This window comes from Sceloporus occidentalis, unplaced genomic scaffold (genome assembly GCF_023333645.1).
Source record: "Sceloporus occidentalis isolate IW3139 unplaced genomic scaffold, rSceOcc1.0.p SCAF_27, whole genome shotgun sequence".
NCBI lineage: Eukaryota > Metazoa > Chordata > Lepidosauria > Squamata > Phrynosomatidae > Sceloporus > Sceloporus occidentalis.
The window spans coordinates 1,350,871-1,377,624 of record NW_028317007.1 but is presented as its reverse complement, the minus strand read 5'-3'; the positions used below and the strand labels follow the sequence as shown (position 1 = coordinate 1,377,624).

Sequence of the window (26,754 nt, the reverse complement as noted above, 5' to 3'; positions counted from 1 at the left end):
TCGATTATGAAAATAATCGTTAGTTGCAGCCCTATTCTCAGCCAAGGAAGTTGGCTCGCTCACAATTTTGCCTAACACAGCCATGAATAAAGTATGGTACCAACACATCATTCAAGAGCAACTTCTCCCAGCATGATGGAACATCTTACCATAAGGCAAAATTTTGGGGTTCAATGCCAGGAAACTCCCCCGACTTTAATCCCATTGAGAACTTGTGATCAATCCTCGAGGGGTGGGTGGACAAATAAAAACCCACAAATTCTGACAAACTCCAAGCATTGATTATACTTAAGTATACTATAGTAACATCTGACAAAAATATCAGAAATAAGATAAGAAAAAAAAAACACTGAAGCAGCAAACTTTGTGAAGACCAATACTTGTCATTCTCAAACATTTTGGCCGCAAGTGTGTGTGTGTGTGTGTGTATATATATATATATATATATATATATATATATATATATATATATACTTTTCATATACCAATACATGCATTTAAAAGTGAGCAATCTGATATAGCACATTATATTCAAGATAACATTTTTAAGTAAATTGATATTATCCCCCCCCATCAGAAATATTTTATACATAGTATCATGTTAAATTAGATTTCCCTCCATACACCCAGCATTAATACAGTAAATACTTTACACACAAAAATGTGGAGTATTTTTTTTCTTTCTCCCTCCTTTCTTCCTTCCCTCCTTTCTTCCTTCCCTCCTTCATTCTACTTGAACAAATTATTCTAGTTTAAATTTCTCTAGTGAAACTTAATTAAGATGACCATTTTGCCAATGTATTCATACTTGTATGTTGTCAAGAGACAACCGGAACATGTAATTATTATTATTATTAATAGACATGTATCCGTTCAATGCTGTTTGAAATCTTAGGGTACTTTGATTCAATCTTATTTTTCTTTCCCTAAGGAAGGCTATGAGAATCCTTTTTTTGTTCAAACTCATCACTTCCTGCTGTAAAGTAATTTCAGTAACGTCCAACTTGGAGCAAGTAGAAAGGAAAATTGATTTTTTTTTCCTCCCCTCAGCATTTAAAAAAACAGCATAGCAACTTCAAATAGTTCTGTCTAGGTATTGAAACTAAATTTAACATCTGTAGGCTTTGATATAGGAGTGAATTTTAACTATAGATAAAATCTCAATCAATAGCTTAAGTTTCCATAACGTCAGGTAACCAGAAAGACGCAGGTTTGTGGATCCTGACTTTTTTTTTTTTAATCACAGTCTATTCAAAGTGGTTAAAAGACCCCAATATGCCATTTAGACCTAGTAAATGTCTCATGTCATCATACTAGGTCATCGGTGACATATCTGCATCATTATGGTGTATAACTATTTCTATTGCTATACATTTCTTCTGTAATTGTTACCTGTAAAGTGTTGCAGTACCTGTGTTGAACACATTGAGGTATTTATTGTCTTGATGGGAATAAAGTGATTTAGGCTTTTTTCTTTTTCTTGCTATTGATATTATTATAAAGGCAAAATCCTATATGTAAGATCTCTGCCATTGCAGGGCCTTCTCTAGTAAATCATAATGATTCTCCTTGCATTCTTAGAGCAGAGGTCCAAAATCCCAGGCTTGCCAGAAAGCCTGCAAGATGCTAATATTTATAGTGAAAAGGAACAATTAAGAAACCTGCTATCGGATCTTTGATTTCTGCACAGAAATAGCATTTGTCATTGATTTCAATTCAGTAATTTATTTCAGGATTAAAAGAATCACTTCTTTCAGGGAGCAAAAAAGCCTTCAAACTGTTTAGGTGTCTAAAGCATCTCAGCAGGCAGTTAATTACCCTTCACGCACATGGTTGCTTTTATAATCTTATTTCTTAATATTTTTATTATCGGATACTACTTGAGTCTAAAATAAAAACAATGTACGGGCTGGATGTGAGTGAATGAAGTTATAAAATGTCAGAATTTCACCATTGATGGAAACACCTCCAAAAAACCCAATGCAAGTGGGGTATTCTACTTGCGGGATGTTGTGAGGCATAAATTGGGGTAGGGTTCCAAGTGGGACTTAATTGGCGGGAAAAAATGTAAAATGTAAAATTTTTACTACTTTTTGGCATATTTGTAATAAATGACAGAATATACAAAAAAGGATGTAGGTGGGTACACCAAACATGGAAAAGGGGAATCCTCTTTGAACAAAGATATGGTAAAAATTTCAAAAAAGCTTTATTTACTTAGGGGAGTAAAACTCCTAGTCACAAAGGGGTTAATGTATGATAATAAGACCTCTCAAGCAGCGTCTGTATAACTATAGAAGGCATTAAGACAGATGAGTCTCCGTGTCAGAAGTGTCCAAAGTTTAACACCCAAATTTATTGTAATGCTTTATTTGAACAATAGGATTGGGAGGTTTCTTCCCTGGTGGTAACCAAAATCTACGTAACTCTCCCTGTGTTCTGCAATTTTGAATAAATGTGTATACATCGATATAGATAGATACAGATATATATATGGAGCGAAAAGGAGAGCTGTAAAGTGTTAATCATATTGGAGGCATTTTTCTGCCAATCTTTGTTATGGAAAATGTATTTGCGACTGCGACTTGCTGTTAATGTTAATTGCTAAATATATTTTTTTTTCCTCTTCAGTCGTCGTCTCTTTTCCTTAGAGCTAAACTGCAGAATCCTCGTTACACAGACTTGAATTACAGATAAACTAAAGCAACATTGTACAATGCCATAACCATTCCATCAAGAGCCCAGGACTTAATGTGAGAGGATAATTCAGTTGCACTCTCCACTAAGCCTGTGGACTTTTTCCTCTGCAGATACTATCATTAACCTACCAAACTATAAATTGTCTTGTGAGCTTTGAACTATAGCATCCTAGCAAGAAAATATTCTTCCTAGGAAACACTGGAAATGCCTGGACCAAAGTCTAAGGAGCTTATGAAGAAAGAATTTAGTCTATATGTTTTAAATTGAGTCACCAGAAAAGAATACACCAAGATTTATATCGTTATCAAACTCCTGCTTACGTACAATGAATGAAACTGTGTGTAGCATAATTTACACGCCATTTATAATAAATAGAAAGAAGAAGTGTATTATAAGCTACATCACTACAGGTCAAAATACATGTTGTGGTTCACAAACTAAATGTATTTAACCATTGAGAACCTCCATGTCTATCAAAAGTGTTCGCTCCAGGGACATTTAAACTTAAAACATCTTGTAGCGTTTTCCAAAGCTGCACCCAGCAAGGCATTCATGTTAGCTGCATCATTAGTATTAATAGTATTATTATATAATAGTATTATTATTATAATCATCATTCAATTCTGCAAACTAGATGAACCAAATGTTTGAGGTTTTACTGTTGTCCTGTTCTGCGTTTTTATTGTCATCATTATTATCACTGTTATGATTGTTGTGTTCCTGTCATGTTACGGAGATATTTTATTTATAGTCCAAAGATTAGACAGATAAGCAAAATGGTTCTATATAACATTATTTTATTGTATTTGTTAGTTTTGTTTAATAAAGTTTCTGGTGATCATCACGTACCATTCAAAAAGACCAGATTAGATAGGACTACAGGTCGATATTTTTACATTACTATCAATGTATCTATTATAATGCAAATCTACAATATTTAAAGAAAGATTAATCCGAGTATTATATATAACCACATTCTGTATTTTTTTGTTATTAGAATTAGTGTTTTTAAAGGAATCCTTCAGTGTTTTATGGATGATTCCATTTGATTTGTTCAGTGTCTGCAGAGAATCTAGAGAAAACCATGAAGCAAATGGAACGGCAGCTCCTGCAGCTTGAGAAAGATTTGGAGACCTTTCCCCTTTCTGAAGATGAACATGACAAGTTTGTGACAAAGATGTCCATATCCTTTTGACAAGTACACAACTTTATGGAGTGCTGGTTCAATAAGCATAAGATTTACTTAACATTTTAAATCTGTTTCCATAACCTTTCATGTTTCTTTCAGCTTCCATTCTTTGAAAGTCATAACCAGTTTATTACCAAAAATGCTACATGCTGTGAGTGAAAAGCTTCATTTTATAGGAAATGAAAAAATTGTTACTGACAGAATGACACTCCATTCTATATGACCCAGGTGTTTTGATCCACACAATGACATGCCTAAGTAATTCATCGCATTGAAACAACCTTCAGAACGATTGTATATTACATGGCCATTAAATGTGCAAAATGTACCGAAGCTTGTTGATGCTGTCACCACTCCACTCACCCCCACCCACATCCCCTCAATGTCCTATAACTCTCCCCCTCTCTCTCCTTCTCTCTCCCTCTCTCCCTCTTTCTCTCCTTCTCTCTGCTTCTCTCACCGTCTCTCTCCCTCTCCAATCACAGGATTACCAGTTACTGTCTTTTACCTCTGTTGGGAGAGATTGATATGTAACTGGGGCCACCAATAGAGTCTATAATACATTATGACAAGTTTGTTTTTGCGACATTTCTAATTGTCAGTTTTCTTCAGTAGTTAAAATGTTTCATTAAACCTTACTAATATTAAATGTAACTTTTGCATTTGATTCCCAAATACGTTTACAGAAAGGCATGGAAATTTATCTTGGATGCTTACGTAGTGTAGGGTGCCTGGTGTCCTTTGGACTGGACAAAGCGGGTCACTGGCAATGTCCATGCAGAACTGCAAGTTAGGACCAACAGTGCTTATGGACACTTCTGAAGAAAGGTGCAGGATTTATTCACTAAAGGGAGAGTAGTGGTTTCCAAGGAGTTGAAAATACAGCTCTTTTGCCAACCCTTCATTTCGTAAATAGACCCTTGTGAAAGTTGGTTGACTTGTTTAGGACTAATATGGTAATATTTATGTTTGTACTTAACTTAAAGGCGCATTTTAGCACCCCTGACATCTCTACTGGAGAAGAATTCTGAAATGAAAGAAAGTTAAAATAAATACATAAATCTTTGCAGCTGCCCTCCATGTTCTGACAATTCTTTCCAATGATTGATGCAGCAATCAATGTCAGAAAAGCACACAGACTCTAAACAAACCATTGTTTGTTACATGTTGAACCAGTGCTGGTAGTGACTGGTTGTAAGTATATCACATGCATGGAGATACGTTCAGCTGAACACATATTCTACATGAAAAATAGCTGGGGGTGGGGGAGGGGCAAATGCATATTGGAGGGATTCTGCGGAACCCCCCATGCATTTTCAAGGCTGACACCAAAAAGGGACCAAGCAACTGTCTTATGCATTAAAGTGCATATGAGGGCTGGCCTGTCCCTTTAAGGCAGGAAGCTCATTTTGAGCAATTTGTGTTACATGAATATTCTTTATCCCTGTCTGTCCCACAGTTCATTATTTGGCAGGCTTTGTTTTTAACTTGTTTTTACTGTTTGACACGTGGTACACAAGATTGCAGTGCCTTCATTGCTAAATTCTGCAAGGATTCTGCTTGGTTTCTAGCATCACTCTATATGGCTTATGCTAATACCACATAATTAGAGAAACTCACATTCAGGCGAATAGATTTTCCGGTAAATTAATAACAAAAGAATTTTTGATATAAAGGTTAGGTAATCCGACTCAGCATGGAAATGCCCGGTCCTGTCTGTACATTAAATGCTAAAAGAGGAGAAGCTGAGTGATTTTCTCTTAAAAGGAGTAAAGCTCATAAAAACAGTCAGCAGGAACCCCGGAACAGGAAGGGTTGCTTTGTCCGGAACGTTTTTGTTTTATTATTAAGAAAAGAAAAAAATAATAATAATAATATTCTTTAATAGACATTCTAAGCATTGCATTCCAAACTAAATATACAGACTGAAAAATTCTAATGAAGTAATTATAACTTGCTAAGAATACCAACCTAATATTTTATTTTTTTTTATAGCTCCATCACTTTCCGCAGTGCTGTATTGTAGGAGCGGTTGTGTACAACGCTATTGATAATGCATTTGTTTTACTTTAGAAAAACCAGCCGGTATAACCACAGATCCATTAATTACAATACTGCAGTTGATGTAATTAGCAAGATACTTTAAATCCTATTCCACCTTTACTCTCCCTGGTTTTACCAATTACAAACATTACCCCTAGTACTGTTAAATGCAACATTTTATCGAATTTGCAGTAAAAAAATAATTTTTTCATGCAGCGCTGAATTGTCATGTGACACAAAGCCAGGCACTGCTGATGACATAGAAACCAGAGAAGCTTAAAGGAAAATCTAAATACTAGACTTGTGCATTGAGATTTGTGCAAATTGCAAATATACAGAATTTTTTTAAATCTGGGAATTCGTACAAAGCCCCGAAAGAGGCCAGACCCCTCCCGCACACACACACACACACACATGAATCGGACAAAAACGAAGTAAAAAGCTCATTTCATCTGAAATTTGTGGGTCCGCATTCACTCTCGCTCACTCATGCTCACAGTCTCATTCACTCTCTCACGCTCTCTGAATGTTTCTCGGCCGACCGCTTCTGCTGACCACTTCTGCATCTTCTTTATCTTCAAGCCTTAATCTGCTATCTTCTTTCCTCGTCCACATTTTCCTGACATAACCTGTAACCTTGCGTGAAGAATCTGGCAGATGACTTCACCGCAAGCGCTGACATATTGCCTTCAGTTCACCGCAGTTTGGAGGAAGTTGCAGGGTTATGTCGGTGGAGTTGCGGATGAGGAAAGAAGATGCCAGATTAAGGATTGGAGAAAGGGGAGAAAATAGAAGATGTGGAAGATAACGTGGCTGGCAGAGAAGGAAGGGAGAGAGTGAATTGGAATGAGTATGAGAGAGTGAGTGTGGGCACCGGGCAATGAATTTCATTCCCGTATTGAACATTTTTGGCCGAATCGATTGGGCATTCGTTTCAATAGGAGTGCTTACTGATTGGCTGCTTTAAGATTGTCCATGGAGCTGCAGGATAATCGGTTAAGTCCCATTTTTATTTTTAATAATTCATATTAAATATAGAGGGTACCTTATGGATTTATACTAGGGATTAGTGAAGCAATGAAGTTATTTTTCAGGGAACAATAAAACAAACTGTTTGCTTCCCTGTGTCGTGTTAATTGCTTTTAATGCGACAATGCCACAATGCAGTATGAAAAAGCCTTGGTTTGTTTAAAAAAAGAAAGGAAATGCAGAAATATAAAGCGAGTATAAATTAATATGAACTGCAGTACTTTTTTTTTTTGCATATATAGTAAAACAAATCTGATGGGTAATCTCAATGTTTGTTTATGCTACTGCTTTTTTTATTTGAAAAGGCATTTTTGCTAGATGTAATTACTAATAATTATTATACTCACAGTCAAAGTAGCAATATATTTTTTATTTGGCTTTTATATCAACATAAACTGTGGGATAAACACAATCCATGCAATAGCCCTAGATATAAATCAAAGTTACTTTGTGCACTTTCCGTATCTGGAGATGTTATTTTAATGACAGAATTAATCTTATCTGCACATCGAATGGATAGAAGCACAATATATTGTGTCTATCATTTTTCAGTAATAGAGTGACCTCCATAGGTTAGTTATGTGCTAAGAATGTGCTGCCACTGATTACTGCGCAATGAGAAATGCGGTTTGTCATATGAACAAAAAAACAACATTAATATGTTACGTGCACACATGCTGGTATATGGCCCTTTTATTAAAATTATGCACCAAGCAAAGTCTCCCTGCCCTAGCGTGTAAGCGCCCGTAACAACGTTATGAACGTATACACCTACCCCCCCAGTAACATCACACCAACCCAATACTAACCCCTTCACGACTTCTATACATACAGCCAGGGCCAGCGCCACCTATAGGCAAAGTAGGCGCCCACCTAGGGCGCTTACTTGGAGGGGCGCCGGCAGCCGCGAACCTGCAGCCGAGAACCGCCGGCTGTGGTCATTCATTAGAAGCGCAGCTGTGGCTCGCAGTCACTTGATGGGAGGCAGGCTGCCGCCGCAAGCAGTCGGCCGCGGTCATTCAGTAATGGGGAGGAGCCAGGGGGTGGCAAAAATCCTTGCACCAGCCCTGCATACAGCCAGGAGGCCAGGGATGTACTCCCAGCTTCCCATACGCAACACCTATAATGTTCTTCTTACAGGTTAAGGGCCATATCACCATCATACACCAAGGAACATTATGATTGGCCCTTAGCTTTACGTTCTGCTGTAGCTTTATTTTAGTAGAGATTTGTGCACTATTCCCTGCGTACCTTATTGGTGTTAATACAGCAAGCTTCACCTCTGGACATAGCGGATCCAGTGTTCACCGATGAGTTGTCAAGATGATGAATACTAAATGTGTCTACCCGGATGCTGGCTAAGGATAATGGTAGTTGGCACACCAGCTGGTCAATACGGTGTAGAGAATAATTTACAGATAATACTGTGGTATGAGCGGAAATGTTATTAAACATTCTCTTATGTCTGCTACTGCCTCGAGTACATGAAATATGACCAAAAGACAGGGAAATGAATGTCAGGTCCGTTAATTGGTGACTAGCATTTATGGCACTGTCTCAGTGTCAGGGTTCATGCATGTTTGCTTTGGGAATCCTTATGTGAGAATCTTCACTATAAATATTTCCATTTTCATCTGACCTTGACCTTCACCTACATGCCATTTTAGCGACGGTACATAGTTCAGTCATTAGCTACAATAAAGACTGATTATGACAGCACCCAATGAAATATTGTGGAACATTTTTTCACATAAAGTTTATATTCAGAACTATTCTTGTCTTGAAATATATTTGGCGTGCATTTTTCCTTTGTGCAAGTCTCTGCTTGGTCCGAGTTACAGTGTAACTGGTAGTATTTGATGGTCCAACTTGGCCCTTTTCACACTGCAAACTTGTTGGGGTCTCCTCGTTGAGAGACGGGTGAGTCTGGTTGAAATGCTTAGTTTCATGGTGGCCTTGGCACCGGCTAAGGGGTGGCTCGGCTCATTGGAAGCAGATTATTTGTATAAATGGTGAATTTGCACTTCTCCTAGTAGCCATCTTATCCGCTTCTGTGTTAACATACAATAACCATGCAATTTTAAAAGTCAATATTAAAATGCTATAGCACAGTTTTTCATCTATATAGGTCTACTCCGTGAGCTTTGTTTTTTCCCATCCAAATTATAATTCACAGTTTATAGGCAAATACTTAAAACCTGTATATTTTTTCAAATATACAGATGACTAAAAAGATTCCCTACAATATATACACATATTAATATATTTCACATTATTATATGTATATGCAATTAGCTCTTGCCATTGGACTGGTATTAAATAGCTTGTTTTTATCTTGTTTTTTTTCGTTTTGAGCCAATCCAGTCACCCCAGCTTTGGGCTTTAATGGCCACTGTATTGAGCAGTTAAGGCCAATATGTAGCTCTCTAGTTGTTTTGGAACTCCCGTTTCCATAATACTTTATTTTAGGTTCCTAGATGACCATCATGGGAATTGTGTGTTCTCTTTCTTCTACAGAAGCTAAAAGTCACAGACAGACGTTTATTGGTCATATTTTGTAAGAAGCTGATTTGATGCAAAGTCCTTCGTTTGGGGCAATAAATGAGTATATTCTGTTGGATTCCACATTAATTATGTCTTGATGGTGTTACCTATCATTTGCTTTAATGGAAACAATATGGTAAAGTTAATTTATTCCTCCCAACGTTTATTCGTTAGGATACATTCAGACAAGAGACAATAACTATTTCCCTTAGAGCTGCAAATTTGCACACCCTCACCATGTCCTCCTGCAGGGCTGGACGTGTTTAGTTCCTTGACGTGCTTCAGTACACGTTCATTCTATTTACCTGATATCTCTTGGACGCTTGACACACGTTCCACTCTGAATCTGTTATTGTGAACTTTTTTTATACAATTTTTTCCTAATGAAGTTTGATAGACTTGCATATTATGTGCTAAATAAAATACAGTATGCCACACAAGACAGTGACTCATTACTGTATTCAGAGACAAATGTATCCAGTTTTAAGAGCGGAGTAACACAAGTTTTATGAGTTTTCTATGTTGCCTTAGAACAATTCACATGTCATATTTAGTGAAAGGCTACTGGGGTCTATTAGCCAGGATGACATTAATATTATATTATTATAATATTTCATGTTTAGGCGGTGGTCCTGTACTAACTTGCTGTTCTACAATTATTCAATTATTTGCTTTAACAACGAGGTACAGTTTTGCAGTCAGTGCGAGAGAGCAGTTTAAGAAGCTTTCCCGGATGTATGAAAACATGGAGAAACTGTATCGTGGGCTCCTGGAGTACTATGTCCTCGACGCAAAAAAGGTCTCTGTGGAGGAGTTCTTCACGGATTTGAATAACTTCAGGACGATGTTTATGGTATGTTTTTTTTTGTTTCTGAATTTATTTATTTATTTTTTGTGCACCGGTTCTGGAGGTACTGCAATACCAGGTCAATGCGTGGAGTGGACAGAGCAAGCTCTTCTACCATCTCCCTGTTCTAAAAATCCATTTAATATATGGTCCCCAGATAGGGGACGTATCAGATATTAAACTGATAAGAACAGATACTACACTTGATCTTAGCCAAAAGGCCGAGAAGCGATCTGAATTTATTTTTTTCACCCCTTTGTCGAAGTGTACATAGACCTGTCCTCTAAAAGCGCATGAACACAAAATTGTTTTTGGTTTGTACGGATCAATTATACATTCACTATGAAACACCTTGTTTGTATAAGGAAAACAAAAAAACACATTTTATATAGTGCCGTCGTATTCCGCAGCATCATCTCAGATGCAATGAGGAAGCCTTATTATATTCATTAAAGCTTGATTGGCTTTAACGTAAGTTTTTTTTGTTTGTTTTTGTTTTACCGGGATGCTCTTGAAATACCGGCTAGGTAGCTTTGCAGCGACGTGATGAAATTAATTAAATGTATTAATCTTGCATAGCGTTGGGAAGTTTTTGTCAGGTATTCTGCAGCACCATGTACAATTCCAATGTTCTACAACCAGTTTAGCGACCCTAACATTTGGAGTGTGGATGTAATTTCTTGCTTGCGTGGAGTTAATGAATAAATAAAGAATGCACACAGTAACATGCACTGGAGTCCGGGAAAAATTGGCTTTCAACATACATTTAGAAAGAAAGAAAAAATACAATTTAGAGGAACAACTAGATTGTTCCTTTAAGGTCAAGTTATAATGTTTTTCTCTACATGAATAAATGCAAACACATTAATATGTCCAGTAGGGAAATTCCTTCTCATATTTACTACCAGTAAGCAACCCTGGAGAAAAAGTTTTGTGCGTGTTTGATTTAGTTTTGAAATTTAGTACAATATCATGTTTCATCTCTGGAATAAATTGCACTGAACACCAGTTATATAAAGCTGTAGAATATGCCTTACCCAGTGCCGAAATATAGCTTTATCAATACTCATCTGGCTCTTTGTTCTGCTGATAAGGTTTTATATAAAAGAGGACTTATAAAGTCAATATTGTTATCTAGCTGCCCTCAGTAGCCAAGCATACAAACACAAAAAGTGTAAAAGAAATTTACAGGCCGTGGATTTCAGACCTGGACAGAGAAAACAAGTTGTAAATTTATGGGACTTTTTTCGGCACATCACAACCTATCTATAATTTTGGAAATATTTACAAGCCATAGAGTTTTTTGGGGTTGATGTTTGTCTGTCTTTGGGAATCAATTGAAATAATAAGCGATAAAAAAAATAATCTTTGATTTCTCTTGAGTCTGTATATACAATCATATTCTTAATTTGATTTCCATATAAAATTCTGTAATAACGGACACACCGTTACAATAGCTTTCCTGTGAAGGTTGTCAAAAAAGATTTCTACCCGTCAATAATATAAATGGCGCGCTGCCATTCTTAACAAAAAATAAGCTTCCTACTTTCACCCCAAATAAGCTATTAATATAATTTCTTGCCACACATAATTTACTGAGAAGAGGATAATGCAGACGCACGGCTGGAGTTCATAGAATGGCTGTGTAATGTTAGAATTATGTGAATAAAGAATTTGCAGGCAACAGTACTCAATGCACCATCAAGCTACAAAAACACAGGAGGACTCAGGATTTATTGTTATTACAGGCTCTGGATGTCTATAAATGGAACATAATGACATGTATTTCAGAATACAAAATTTACATGTCCTTTGAGTTTTATATTTTCCTTCTACATACCGTTCTTTATGCTTCGTGCACAGTTGTAAGCGGCGCGTGTATTTCCCTTTGTGTTTTTGCTTTAAAGCTCCCACTTGCCAAATGTTCGTATGAGGTAGAAAACTGAGTGCTGTCGGCCCAGATGATTATATAATGAAATGATTAGAATGCATGCGCTGCGTTAAACTTCCAACCGCTGGGGAACACCAGTGAGTACTGTGCTAATGGACCAAATTTGTTATGCCTTGTGAAGGGCCAACCCTGGTGAGTTTCTACTCCAAGGACTGGGGTCGTCATGTAAAATCCGGAAGAGTCCACTGCTTTAAAGGTGCTGTTCCGCTTCAGCAGGAAATGAATCATGCTAGACATATAAACGTTTAGCAGATCCTCTGTAAATATAATGTAATATAGCAGCATCAAAAACTTTTCTACAGCCTTTTCAGTTACGATGGCAATAACCCATCAGTGCCTGCTGCTGTGGCACATGACAAGCGTTCATGGTAGCTTGCACATTTACAAAATGGTAAATTCAGCAGAGAAGATGAAACGACGAGGGTTGTGCAGAACCTACTCCAGTTCTTTATCGCGCATAGTTTAGTTTTTGTTATATGATGTTTATTAAGACCCACAGATCAGTGAATAAACAGATCTGTTAGCCTGTCAACATGCCTTATCAAGTATCTGGTCTGTGTAACCAGTTACATAGAATTCTCTTCATACATTCCGTGCTCAGTTGCACTTATATTAACTTTTAAATATTTTGGATATAGATTTGCTAAGGATACAGAAAACCCACAATAAAAAAGTAGCACAGCTAGTATTTTGTGTGTGTGTGTGTGTGGGGGGGGGGTTCTTCATTTTTTTGGTAAAACATTTGTCTTGCCAAGTCCTGTGTGAGAGTTCTCATTAGTTAAGGTAGCTGTTGTTGCTGTAAAAGCATACTGGAGTAGGGAGACAGTTCTGACTTTTTAATGTTTATCATGTATCGCCTCTACTTAATAAGCCAAAATATTTTTAACACTAGTGTCATAAGGTACAAGTATTGTAATCAAGATACTTCAAGTCGATCAGTGTTCTTGCCTCCTGAGATAATCCCACTATTTAATATCTGGATCAAAATGCTAGGACCATTGGCTATTTTTGCTCTGAGATAAGATCCATAGGCTCAAGGTTAGGGATTAGAGAATAATAAAGGCTCAGAATGCTGTGCCAGTTCTCTGTATCATTTACTGCCATGTGTGTGTGTGTGTGTATGACATTTCCCACACACACTTATTTTAATCCGCAGATAGATTGTGCATTATATTTTCATGGGTTTTTTTTGTTTTGTTTTTTACTTTTTATTATTATAGCTATATAGTGCCTGTATATTGTTCTTAAAGGACTGTGGAACAGGCAGACTGAATGGGCCAAATGATTATCTAGTATTTGTTGTGCTGTAATACATTTATAGCGCAACTACCAAATTATAATACATGGTACTAGAGCCATATATGCACTCTACTAAAACAATGCATACACGGCACCGGAAGCATGGGCTAGTATTATTACAGATATAAAAATATTTGCATAAAACGTGGATATGCTTTTTGGAATCTGAATCCAAAGTTTTATTTTGTGCTTTCTTTAGCCAGGGTTTGGTCTCTGATAACTTGATGACCCAATTTTACCATCACAAAAATAATTTCAAATGCTACCTTTATTATAGACAGAGAACATAATGTAGCAAAGCACTGTTCCATTCCATGGCAGTTTGGGTTATTCCAAATCCTTGTTCATGCACCCTAGAAAAGGCACCAAAACGTGTCAACTTTATGATCATTAGAGCAGAACTTTAGTTTAGAAAATAATAGAACATTTGGTGCCATCCTTGAAAAACATATTCACACACAATGTTAATAGTTGTCCAGTTTAATACAGGCCTCAGTGAACACATCAAAAATCAAAAGATTATTTCAAAGATGTGCCAGATGACATGTTACTCTATGGCATTGCATTTTATGAGGAACACTGAACAGTAGGCTCAGAAACTGAACAGCTTTGCTGTGCAGAAAGCAGCATTGTCCAACTGTTCACATAATTTCAAAGAAATATGACATGGCACAGCCTGTGTGTTTACTTACTAGAGACCATAAAAGATGTATACATCATTTTACGAAAAGTTTTACAAATGTATATAAAGGAAGTTGTCTTACGCAATTGTCATTATTTGTGCATAAGGATCTTAGTCTCAATGTAAATCACTTATTAATCATGACATGTTGGACGTTACTGAATGTAATATTTAAACACACTCAAATATTCTAGAAAATAAATATAATGGCACGTGCCCTTCAGTAAAATTATTTTTTTCTCTTTTCCTCTTCCAAATACCTCACCACCACATAACACGATCCAGCAGTCCCTCACCTTCTACACAACATGATCCAGCAGACATGCTAGCCTTCCAATCTCCTCGCACATAGCAGTTTATATGTTTAAAAGGGAGGTTTAATGATAGGAATGTGATTTAAACTCGGTAACTTTGCAATGTATTCCTGTATGTTAATGCTGGCCATTTTCTCCATCAAAGCTGATCCTACACAATCCATTGTTAAATCAGGTGATTTTCATGAAATCTCTCATTACAATGCGCAGTCATAAGGCATAGCGAAATCATGTACTTGAACTCTCTTGGAAATTGTTTTAGTAAATACACTCCATAGTATGCATAGTAAGGGAGTGCCTAAAATGTACAGTGGTTGGAAGGCATATAGTATCTGTGATTACCCAGCATGTTAAGCCACTTTTTCTAAATTTATAAGGTATTTTGTATGTGGGAGTGTTTCCTACCTTCAACTTTTTAGTGATGTATCTCATATAGGAGCTTTTGGGAATGGCAACCATATAACTTTTATAGTTTTAATTCTAATGACCATATATGGTAAATCCTCAGCTGCACTATGTTTTTTGCATAACTTCATGAAGCAAGTATACAGCTTTTCTATATCAGTTTGTAATGTTCAGATCATTTTCCTATACTTCTTTATCATTGCTGTATTCATTCGGCGGCACCATCCAAAATTAATCAACTGTTTTTGTAATTAAGTGATATTTATTATTATTATTATTATTATTATTATTGTTTTATATAGCACTATCAAATTCCATAGCGTTGTACAACGGGTAGACAGGACATAACAAGTAGTATGTAACAATTTGACTTACGAAAACAGGTGAGGAGGTCCCTCCTCAAACAAGCTTAATAATGGGTCATTATGATCCGCTCAGCATGCTACTGGCTTGAGAGGCTTTCCTTTCTAGCTTGTTTAGTGCTGTAGATATCCATATCTATGGATAATCCTTTTTTCCTACCATTTTGTCCTGGGAAGAGAGAAATAATCCTGTGTTCTGTGCAAGTGTAGGCCATACGTCACTCTTTCATTCAGATATTTATTTCTCTGTGTCTCATACAGTATTTCTTTTTGGGGACTAGTGATATACTGTAAAAAATACCCAAAGAGATGTTGCCACTTGCCAAATGTTAGAAAATGGTGTCTAGCTATATTGTGATAGCCCCCAGTGTTTGGGTGGTTTTAACTATTATTATGGAAGTCTAACTTATTTCACACAAAGCATTCTTAAACGTCATACTCCTTAGTGCATGGCAATAAACCTGTTAAACTATTTCTAATTAAGGATCTTCACAACCTGACAATCGGTTTCTCTTTCTCCCAATGTGTATATGCCCCATCCCAGACTTTGTTGGAGTAAGAAGTATTTCACCCCATAGCACTTACTAAAGCGTAACCATTATCACTTATTATCACGTTATCCATTTGGCTGTATGCATTAAAACTACTGTTGCCATATTTTTTTATTTTTTTTTTATTAAGTTTTCAGGTACAAAGCAGACAGACAAACGGACAAAGCAAGATCATTCCATTAACAATACCATAATCTCATAAGAAAAAAAAAAGTAAAAAAATTCTAAAATATATTTGAACAGATATGGAATTTACTATACACATTCATGACTTAGATGGCTAATTTACAGCCCTAGATTTAAACAGGGCAGTTGAGGCTTTCAAGAGATATAAAGAAAATGTAAGGATAGAAAATTGCCAAGGAGTCTAAACAATTAAAATCAGGCCGTACCAGAGTAGAAATTTCGCCAAGGTAACCAGATCTTATCGTACTTTTTTAAATTATTATGGATTCTGAAGAAACCTTTCTCCATTAGATGTTGATATTCAATTTGCTTAAAAATTTGAAGCCGAGCTGGAACTTCTTCTGATTTCCAGTTACGGGCCAAACAGATTTTTATTGCTGCTAATATATTAATAATTAGATCGAAGTTAGATTTATTTTGATGAGGAAGATCTATATGAAATAGAAACGCTTGAGGGGTTAACTCCCATTGTAATCCAAAAATCTTCTGGAACAGAACCATCATTTCCAAATATGGGTCATGGAACCCAGTTCCCGATTGCATCTCCAACATAAATTGGAAGTAGTTCCTAGCATTTTATGTAAGATTGAGGGTGTATAATACCATCTGTGGAGTATTTTGTAATACTGTTCCTGAAGATTAATACAATGAATAGCTTTCCTTGTTTTAATCCAAGCAGAATACCAAATTTCTGACGAGTAAAAAATATCAAGTTCAACCTCCCATTTCACAATGGTATTAGGCTTATTCGAAATTGAGTTTTTTTCTAATAATTTTCCTAGTTTGGCTATTATGTTTTTTTTAAAATGTCCCTCAATAAATAGGTCTAAATCTGTTGCTTGGGTCCAAATCTTAGATTTACTGAAACTTATAAGTCTTAAGAAAGAAAACTGCACCCTATTTGGAAGGGAGAACTTCTCTTGGATTTCTAGGAAAGATTTAACTACTCCTGAGGAGAAAATATCTCCTATTTTTTTTTATCCCATGGGCCTGCCATGTTTTGAAATCTATATCTTTCAAAGATAGTTGTAACACTTCTATAGGCATGCTGAGTGACCATAAATCTAGCGAGCCAAATTTTACTTTAAAGCTAAGCATATTTTTTAAGATATTTAGAATTAATGGGTTAGAGATATTTAATTTCTTTAAAGCTTCAGGGCCAAGCCAATAGGAATGAGCTAAGTCGAAATCATTACATTTCCATCTTTCATAGATACGCCAAGGTAAATCTTGGTCCCGTTTAATATCCCAGGCTAAAAAGTGGCTGAACATACAAATTTTATGTAAAATTGATATATTAGGAAAATTTAGTCCAGCCTGAGCCTGGCTTTTGCTTAGTATAAGTCGTGAAACTCTAGGCTTCCTCTTTGACCAAACAAATGCTGAAAATATTTTATCGAATTGATTCAAAGTCTTACTAGGCACTGGAAGTGGAATAATTCTAAATAGGTAAATTAACTTAGGTATCATATAAGATTTAAGTGTATTTAACCTGCCCAACCAGGAGATTTCTAAGCGTTGCCACTCATTAAGTTGGGTTTTCATACTATCAAATAGTGTCAGATAATTATAGGTTATTATATCATTAAAGTTATTATAAATTTTAATACCTAGATAGTTAATATATTTCCCTCTCGCAAAAAAGGGAAACTTACCCTTCAAACACATTAAATGGGAAGGGTCCATATTGAAATCGATAGTTTGAGTTTTATCAATATTCAATTTATAGTTGGAATATAAACCATATTCTTTAATAAGATCAATAACTTCAGGAATCGAAGTGTCTGGCTCAGTTAGAGTAAGCAGAATATCATCTGCATATAGACTAATTTTATGTTCAATTGGGCCAGTTATTACTCCTGTAACCTTATCCGATTGGCGGATTATGGCCGCAAGAGGTTCTATAGAAAGAATATAAAGCAAGGGGGCTAGTGGGCAACCTTGTCTAGTCCCGTTATTAATATTGAAAGTATCGGAGCTTAGGTTCATGCCTAGGATTTTAGCTTGGGGATTTTGATATAAGGCTAAAATATTATGTAAAAAGTCCCCTTTCATGGCAAAATCTTTAAGAGTTTCTTCTAAGAATGACCAATCAACCCGGTCAAACGCCTTTTCGGCGTCTAGAGCAATAAAGGCCGCCGACGATCTGGACTCGTTTAATTCATATATAAGATTTAAATTTCTGCGAGTATTATCCTCCCCGTTCCTTTCAGTTAGAAACCCAGTTTGATCTGGGTGAATTAAAGCTCGTATTACCTTTTTTAGTCTCTCAGCTAGAATTTTTGAAAAAATTTTGATATCTAGGTTTATCAGCGATATGGGACGATAATTTGTCACTTGGCTTGGGTCTTTCCCTAATTTAGGAATGGGTATTATCGAGGCCTGAAGCATTTCCGATGGAAAGCATTTATTCACTGGAACCTCTTTAAACATCTTCAAGATTAATGGAGCAATAATTGGATTTAATAGTTGGTAAAAAGGAGCGGAGAAGCCATCTGGGCCGGGGGCTTTAGCCTTCTTTAAATTTCGTATAGTATTAGTTATTTCAGTAAGTTGAATTGGATCATTTAAAATATCCGATTGCGTAGGAGACAATTTAGGAAGGTTCAATCTACTGAGGAAGGTTCTAATCTCTAATTTATCTTTAGTTAAACCTGGTAAATTATATAATGATTTATAATACAGCCTAAAACTACTGTTGCCATATTATACCTCAGTTTGAGTAAGTAATTCATTCATATTTATAATTCAAAAAGTGTGTGATTTTATTTTTTGTTAGATTTAACCTAATTTAATCACTTAGTCTATTTGCCGGTAAGCCTTTAGAGAGTATATGGCAATAACCAGTACCTACGTTTGTGTCACATGACAAATATTCTCTCAAAAATGACAGGGAAGGTTTTACTTTATTACTTTTTTTCTAAAGACTGGTAGATTTAACAGTACTATGAATTATCTTTCGAATGACCCATGTAGTTCTAAAATTTTGATAAATGCGTATCTTTGACCCCTTTAAGACATTAGGATATACCGTATTTGCTCGATTATAAGACGACCCTGATTATAAGACGACCCCCCCAAAATCTAAATATTAATTTAGGAAAAAAACAAAAAGCCTGAATATAAGACTACCCTATAGGAAAAAAAGTTTTACTAGTAAATATTAATTCATGTAAATATTTTCATATTTAATAAAAGCTATGATTGAGAAAAATATATATATTTTTTAATTTCCTTTTATTTGCCAACCTGCCCCCCCAGTTATGCACATCTGCCCCCAGGGTTGCCACTCTGCCCCCAGAAATGCCTTATACCCCCTATTTGCCACTCTGCCCCATGATGTGCCTTTTAACCCTCTATATGCCACTCTGCCTCCAGAAATGTCTTATACCCTCCTATATCCCACTCTGCCCCATGATATGCCTTTTAATCCCCTATATGCCAGAGTGGCATATAGGGGGTTAAAAGGCATATCATGGGGCAGAGTGGGATATAGGGGGTTAAAAGGCATTTCTGGAGGTATATATATATATAACTGCTAACAGCAATCACACTCCTATCAAGCCAAGGCAGCCAGTACATGCTGGAACCTGGGGATGATAGGAGTGTGAGTACAGCCTCCCTATGCCATGCTACCACCACCACCCCCCTTACACATCCATACTAACACACTCATTCACAAACATTTAAATGCTCATTCATTCCATTAATCACACATACTTGCTCAAAAACCCTCCCCCACCCCCTTACCTGAACTGCAGATCTCTCACTCGAAGACTTCTGCAGGGGCCCGGCTGTGCGAGCAACTTCTCTGGCCCCGCCCCCAGAGGAAGGAAAGGGGAGGCAGAGTTATGTGACACTCTTCTATCTTCCTGTTCTCCTGACGCTCGCGACCAAAGCCCAGTAAGCAGCATGGCCCCAGCGGACATTTTGAGGTCTGATTAGAAGACGACCTCGATTATAAGACGAGGGGTATTTTTCAGAGCATTTGCTCTGAAAAAAACCTCGTCTTATAATCAAGCAAATACGGTACTATTCTTAAGTGGCCCAACTGACCACCTGGACATAGTAGCATGCCCTAAGTATTCCGCACCGGTGCAGACATTTGCCATGTAGTACACAGGAGGTCCAGCTCTCTGGTCTCCCTTGTCATCGTAACTGCAGCTTCAGTGCTGATACTGCTGGGAACACTTAAGGAAATGGCAGAGATCACAGGAGTTTATACAGACCCTGCTAGGATCTCTGATGATAAATGTTCTGGTATCAAGACTGCAAGTCTGTAGAGTCTTGTTTCTGATCACTGCATGATCACCTGCCCTGGGGATAAAACTGGGGATAAAACCGTTAAGTAAGTAAATGCATTGACACAGGGATGTAAGCAGGGATATAAGGGGAAAGACAAGAGACATCCAGAAGGGCTATAAAGACTCTTACTGCTTTCAATAGGAGCACTTAGGGAGAGACTGGAAACGAGACTGAAGTCTAACCCAAATATCTTAAGAATGTATTTACCAATTAGCATGCAGCAAAATGCATCAAGTTCTTTAAAATGATTTATTTTTCCATAACAAATACCGTATTTGCTCGATTATAAGACGAGGTTTTTTTCAGAGCAAATGCTCTGAAAAATACCCCTCGTCTTCTAATCGGGGTCGTCTTCTAATCAGACCTCAAATAGAGTCTGATTAGGAGACTAAGATCCAGATCCCCCGCACCGCTGCAGGGGACCTGGATCCTCCTGTCTCACCCCCCCCCCCCATCATACACACTTACCGGTGCTTCCTGCTGTATTGCCGGGGCAGCGGGTTGACGTCTACGCGATCCGCGTAGACAACGTCCGCTGCAGCCGGAAGGAGGTGTGGCTAACAGCGGGGGTTGTCTGCGTCCGTCGCGCAAACCTTCCCCGACTGTCAGAGATCAGAGTTCCCCGCACCGGTGCGGGGAACTCTGATCTCTGACAGCCGGGGAAAGTATACGCGACGGACGGATACAAACCCCCGCTGCCAACTCCACCTCCTTCCGGCTGCAGCAGAAGGCGACGTCAACCCGCTGCCCCGGCTGGAAGCACCGGTAAGAGAGGGCTGAGAGGGAAGGGGAGAGTGTGTGTGTGTGTGTGTGTGTTAGTTAAATGGGGGTATAGGGTGTGTGTGTGTGTGTGTGTGTGTGTGTGTTAAATGGGGGCATAGGGCATTTCTGGAGTGGCGTTAAGGGGGCATTTAATAGAGCACTCTGCCTCCTGAAATGCCTTATACCTCCCTATATGCCACTCTGCCCCATAATATGCATTTTAACCCCCTAAATGCCAGAATGGGATATAGGGGTATAAGGCATTTCTGGAGGCAGAGTGGCATATAGGGGTATAAGGCATTTCTGGAGGCAGAGTGGCACATAGGGGGTCAAAAGGCATACCATGGGGCACAGTGGCATATAGAGGGTTAAAAGGCATATCATGGGCCACAGTGCCATATTGGAGTGGCAAGCCTGGGGGCAGATGTGCGTAACTGGGGGACAGGTTGGAAAATACAAGAAATAAAAACAAAAAAAATATTTTTCTCAATCATAGCTTTTATTAAAAAAAATTGTTTACATGAATTAACATTTACTGGTAAAACTTTTTTCCTTTAGGGTCGTCTTATATTCAGGCTTTTTCTTTTTTTCCTAAGTTAATATTCAGATTTTGGGGGGTCGTCTTATAATCAGGGTCGTCTTATAATCGAGCAAATACGGTAATCATAATTTGATTTACTTTTGAATAATAAAAATGGATGAAAATGCATGGTTTTCCAGTGTAGCTGTCCTTCCAGATGAGGTATTTGGTTTACAGGTTTCTGGAACCTAGATTCCGAGCAGTGGTAACATTAGGTGGAGAGAGGGAAAAAGCTAAATTAGTTACCATGGAAACAGTAGTCACTCCACTGTCATGTCAACAGTCGTGTCACTGCCTTAAATTCACTTCTGAATATGTATTTTAGATAACCAGGCTTAAGATTTAACTTCATTCTTTACATCTAACAAGACTGATGTCACAATTGTGCTATTCTGTGTGTGTGTGTATGTATATATATATAAAAGAAAGGATAGGGTGTTTTTTTTGTTGGTTTTTTTTTTTGAGTTCCATAAATTTGCAAGATCATCGATGCAAATGTACCACATCTTCTTGCACAGTAACACAGCCACTTTGTTGTTTACAATTGTGTGGTCATAACTGAAAGTCTCAATGCAATTTAGATATATATGTAGTAGAAAATATTTTTGATACTCAGATGACAAAATATTTTAATTGGATTCCATTTTCCAGTGGTATGTTGGGGGGGGGGTAGTGCTAGGTGCAAAGAGTAAGGAATTGTAGGTGGTGGTTTATTTTTGAGAAGAAATGTATTCCATAATTTAAAGCATCTTTAAGACGTTTCAGATTTTCGCTGTTTTGTTCTGTAATATAGTGGTGTTGGACAGTGAGACTAGCCTTCCTCAGCGAAATCCTCAGGAAACACTCCTAATTATAAAAATAAAAAAAAATAATTGACATTAATTTCCAGTTTGGTTTTAAGTTTTACTCACAAGCGAGCCTATTTGTGAAGGGTGTTATAGCGCTCAGAGGATGCAGCCTGACTGCCTTGTATGTTTTATGTAGTAGCTCAAGAAGTCCTATGAAAAGGGTCATTGACAAAATGCCACCAGCAAAACTTTGTTTGTTCCATAGGCTGGTTTAGGTTGGATGATCCCTGAAAGTTACTATCTTGGCATACTAAATGTTTGACATGCATACTGATGTCAGAGTACAGAACACAGTGATGTTAACAGCTATAGGAGGAACTAAGATATCTGAGATATTCCTTAAATTAATTTAAAATCAAAACTGTATACAAACTAGTCTATGGGAAGGTGCCAGAACCTCTAGGAGAATCTCTTCCTTCCATACACATGTGACAGATTCCGGTACTGGGTTATTTATTTTGCTAACAGCAATCACACTCCTATCATGCCCAGGTTCTAGCATGTACTGGCTGCCTGGGCATGATAGAAGTGTGATTACAGCCTCCCTATGCCATGCTACCGCCCCCCCTTACACATCCATGCTATCACACACATTCACAAACATTTAAATACCCATTCATTCCCTTAATCACACATACTTGCTCATAAACCCTCCCCACCCCCTTACCTGAACTGGACATAGCCTGGCCCCAGTGCACAATTTTCCCCCCCGCCTTTTTTGTTTTTTAACCATTTGGCTGATAATGTAGTCAGACCTCTATTTGAGGTCTGATTAGAAGACAACCTCGATTATACAACATCGTATTTTTCAGAGCAAATACGGTATATAAAAAAAAAAAAAATTATATATATTTTTCTGTCACATGTTAGTGTGAGTTAACAGATGAGATCCTGATCGCTATGCAGGATACTTTTATTTATATAGTGGCTTGTTTATAAAAGGGTTCCTGGAAAATATATAACAGAAACTATTTCAAATCGCCATTACCGTTAACACATTAAGACTTATTGGTACTGAAGGAGAAGAGAATCCTGCTGTTGTGATTTTATTATCTATCGGATGATTTGGGGAAATGAGATCGTAGGAGAGAACTACTCGGATGAGGATGGCTTGATTGAAGCCAGTGTGAGGATTCAGGGTCTTGCAGGTGAGGATGAGGAATACTAGCAACAGGGAAGAGTTCCTAGACTAAAACATCCTAGACTAAATTCACTGTTTATAGGTAGTGGTATCCCGGTCGTGGAAGGGCATTCTAACTTTAGAACAATTAATGTTTTAGCGAGCTTTAAATGTTTTAGTATTGTGTGAGCAATGTGAACAGCACTAATAGAAGTTTTGTTGTCGAGTTTTGCTCTAACTTTACAGATAAGTAATTGCTAGACATTTAACTGACCTTTTTAGCTTTCATTTGTTCACTCTTTCTTTAATTCTTCCAAGTCTAATTCATTGTTTCTGTCACTTGATGTTTCTTCTCTTTTGCTCTGTTTTGGTGGATTCAGTGTGCTGCCCCATTCACTATGGAGCCTTTTCAAACTAATCGCAATGCATCCTCAGAACACATATTACTGGGCTATGATTTTGGGCAGGCAATGATGAACTCACTCCACTTTACTTGTGTGTTTTTATATAAACACAACAGTTTTCATCTATTACATGGCATCGTACAATTTAAGCGTGTGCCTCATATGCCTGCCAGAAAGGTGAGTCTCATTCAGAAATAGTTGCACAGATGGCCGATTTCTTCATTTATTGAATTGTTATGAGTTCATCTGGTGCTTTGGGAAGTATGTCTGTCTCTTCCCTTTATTTGTTTATGTGATGTGCTACATTAAAAGCACGCAACAGAATCGAGCTGACATCTTAGCCTTAGCTTACTCATGGTCGGAGGTAATTTCTGTGTGTTTTCAGGCACAGATATTGATTGTGGATATATAGCACCTTATGGCTTAATTTAATCAAGCAAAGCTAGGGCAATAACTTTGTTTTATGAAGCTTCAATACCAGGCTTTTCCACAAAGAAGGAGAGGTGGCCCTATAAAATGTGCTTAATATAATGAAATCGAACAGAGTGTTGTGACAAAACAAAGTTTCTCCCCCTTCCAAAAAATGAAAAAATAATAGTGGGAAAAGAACATTTATTGGGAACCCAGTGATGTCACCATCAGATCACTGGAATCAAAAATGTATGGGAGGTCCCCAAAGGGATCTCCAGCCAAACTGCACTGGCAAGAAAGAAAAGGGGGGAATAGTAATATATATATATATAAATTTATTTCTCTAGCCCTACTACTATAAGTAAAAATATATGTGTTACAAAATACTACCCCCAAATTCCATAGTATTAAAAATATGTGATATAGGTTAATATGTAAAGAATGGATGTGGCCCTCTAGAACATAAAAAATATGTATGCGAGTTATAACTGTAATCAAGAGATGTTGCTAAACATTATTGAGATGTGGCACCCACAGTATGGAAGGATTTTTTTTTGTGCTTTAGCATAGAATATATATATAGAATTTTTGTATCTGTTATTGCTAATAAGCATTATGTTTTATGTGTTTTAATGATTTTAACAGAAGGCCCCACTTCTGCTGATCAAAATGAGGTATAATTTTGTGCGGATTCATCAGATATGTAAATTGTACCAGTTCATCAATTATGGAAATCATGGTTTAAGAAGTATACGGTAAAAATGATTAAAAAAATATATAAGTGTATATAACTTGGTCAATCGTGTAGCATAAAGCAACCATCCCCTTGTATTCCACTACAGAAGCCAAGTTAAATCATAGAGGTTTTCCTTTACTCCATATGACCTACATTGCTAATATAAGTATTTTTGCTCCTGTAGCAAGCAACAAAAGAGAATATCAGAAGAAGGGAAGCTGAAGAAAAACAGAAACGTGTGCAACTGGCAAAAGAAATAGCAGAACGAGAGAAACAGGAAAGACAACGAAAGAAGAAACGTCTGCTAGAAAAGAACAGGGGTGAGTACAGAGGAAGATCTGTTACCTAAATAATCTAATAAATGCATTGATTCTTTAACCCTCACTTAACACAACTTACAGAAAGTGTAATTAAGGTGTGTTCTGCTTATAGCCTGTAGTTATTGTGAAATAAGGCTTGATTTATCACTGATACTTTGCTTAATGTTACCTAATGTTACCGCCTAACATCATTAAAACAGAAGGCGCCAACAGTTCTAAAGGAGCTCAGCATTCCTGGCTTGTTTTTTTATTTGTAAGCAGATAAACATGCCTTGTCTCATGGTCATGGCTTTCAGTGAGCTTTAGTCCAAAGCAAATCATTAAAATGAAGGCAACTGGTATCATCAACATTTTGTCGTCTTTTTAACATTACCTTTTTGTTTTTGCTTACAGTATAAATACAATCAGGGAATGACACAACACAGCCTGTTCTCATTGAGCATTCTCATTGTATTCTGCCAAACATTTGTGCACCAAGTTAAGAGTAAATATAACAGGAGCAAAAGATGGCCTCACTCCGGCATACTTATAAAGAATAGAGCTTACCCTGCTGTTCCAACTTTACTTTTATTCCACAGATTTAAAACAAAGGCTTTGTCTTCTTATAGTGTATGATGAAGTCATAGTGCTACCTTGCAGCAGTTGAGGTTAATACAGAGAACCAATTGAAACATGCATGGTATAGGCATATGGCTGTTCTAAAGACCAAAGAATGAATTGGTACTGGGGCCCTCCAGCTGTTGCAGGACTACATCCTCCATAATAGTCTTTAATTTCTGGGAGAGGAGTATGGGAGATGTAGTCCTGCAACAGCTGGAGGGCCACAGTTTGGAGGCACCTGCTCTAGAAGATTTTAAAAAAACAAAAAACCCTATGTGGCTACATCTGTAATCAGGGGATGTTGCTGAACATAAATTGGGTCATTCTTGCTCAGAGGCACCTACTGTGCAGAAGAAATTCTAAGAAAATTACTCGTACTAGCACTCATTATTTTTTGCATGTTTCTATGGTTTCAAATGAAATTCCTGTTTTTCTATTTAAAAAAAAAATGTATAGTTTGTGCGGGTACATCAAGCATGGAAATGTGGAATCCTTGATTAAACGCACATTTGGTAAAAATGGTAACGATTGTACAGTCGCTGGAGTACTAAAACTCCTGGTATTGA

General features: G+C 37.2%; 1 protein-coding gene and 1 non-coding gene across 3 annotated transcripts in view; one reads left to right on the top strand and one right to left on the bottom strand.

Moving 5' to 3' along the window:
• LOC149299853 (protein diaphanous homolog 3-like) overlaps nucleotides 1-26,754 on the top strand; it is a 265,720-nt gene that overhangs the window by 154,189 nt on the left and 84,777 nt on the right. For both annotated transcript variants that reach the window (XM_089485812.1, XM_089485811.1), the window contains 3 exons: nucleotides 3,759-3,879; nucleotides 10,190-10,358; nucleotides 25,453-25,588. In XM_089485812.1, coding sequence (XP_089341938.1) covers nucleotides 3,759-3,879; nucleotides 10,190-10,358; nucleotides 25,453-25,588 — 426 coding nt within the window. The remainder of the gene's footprint in view (nucleotides 1-3,758; nucleotides 3,880-10,189; nucleotides 10,359-25,452; nucleotides 25,589-26,754) is intronic.
• LOC149299854 (U2 spliceosomal RNA) lies at nucleotides 10,395-10,585 on the bottom strand. Its single transcript, XR_016272350.1, has one exon. It is a non-coding gene; the product is annotated as a U2 spliceosomal RNA (small nuclear RNA).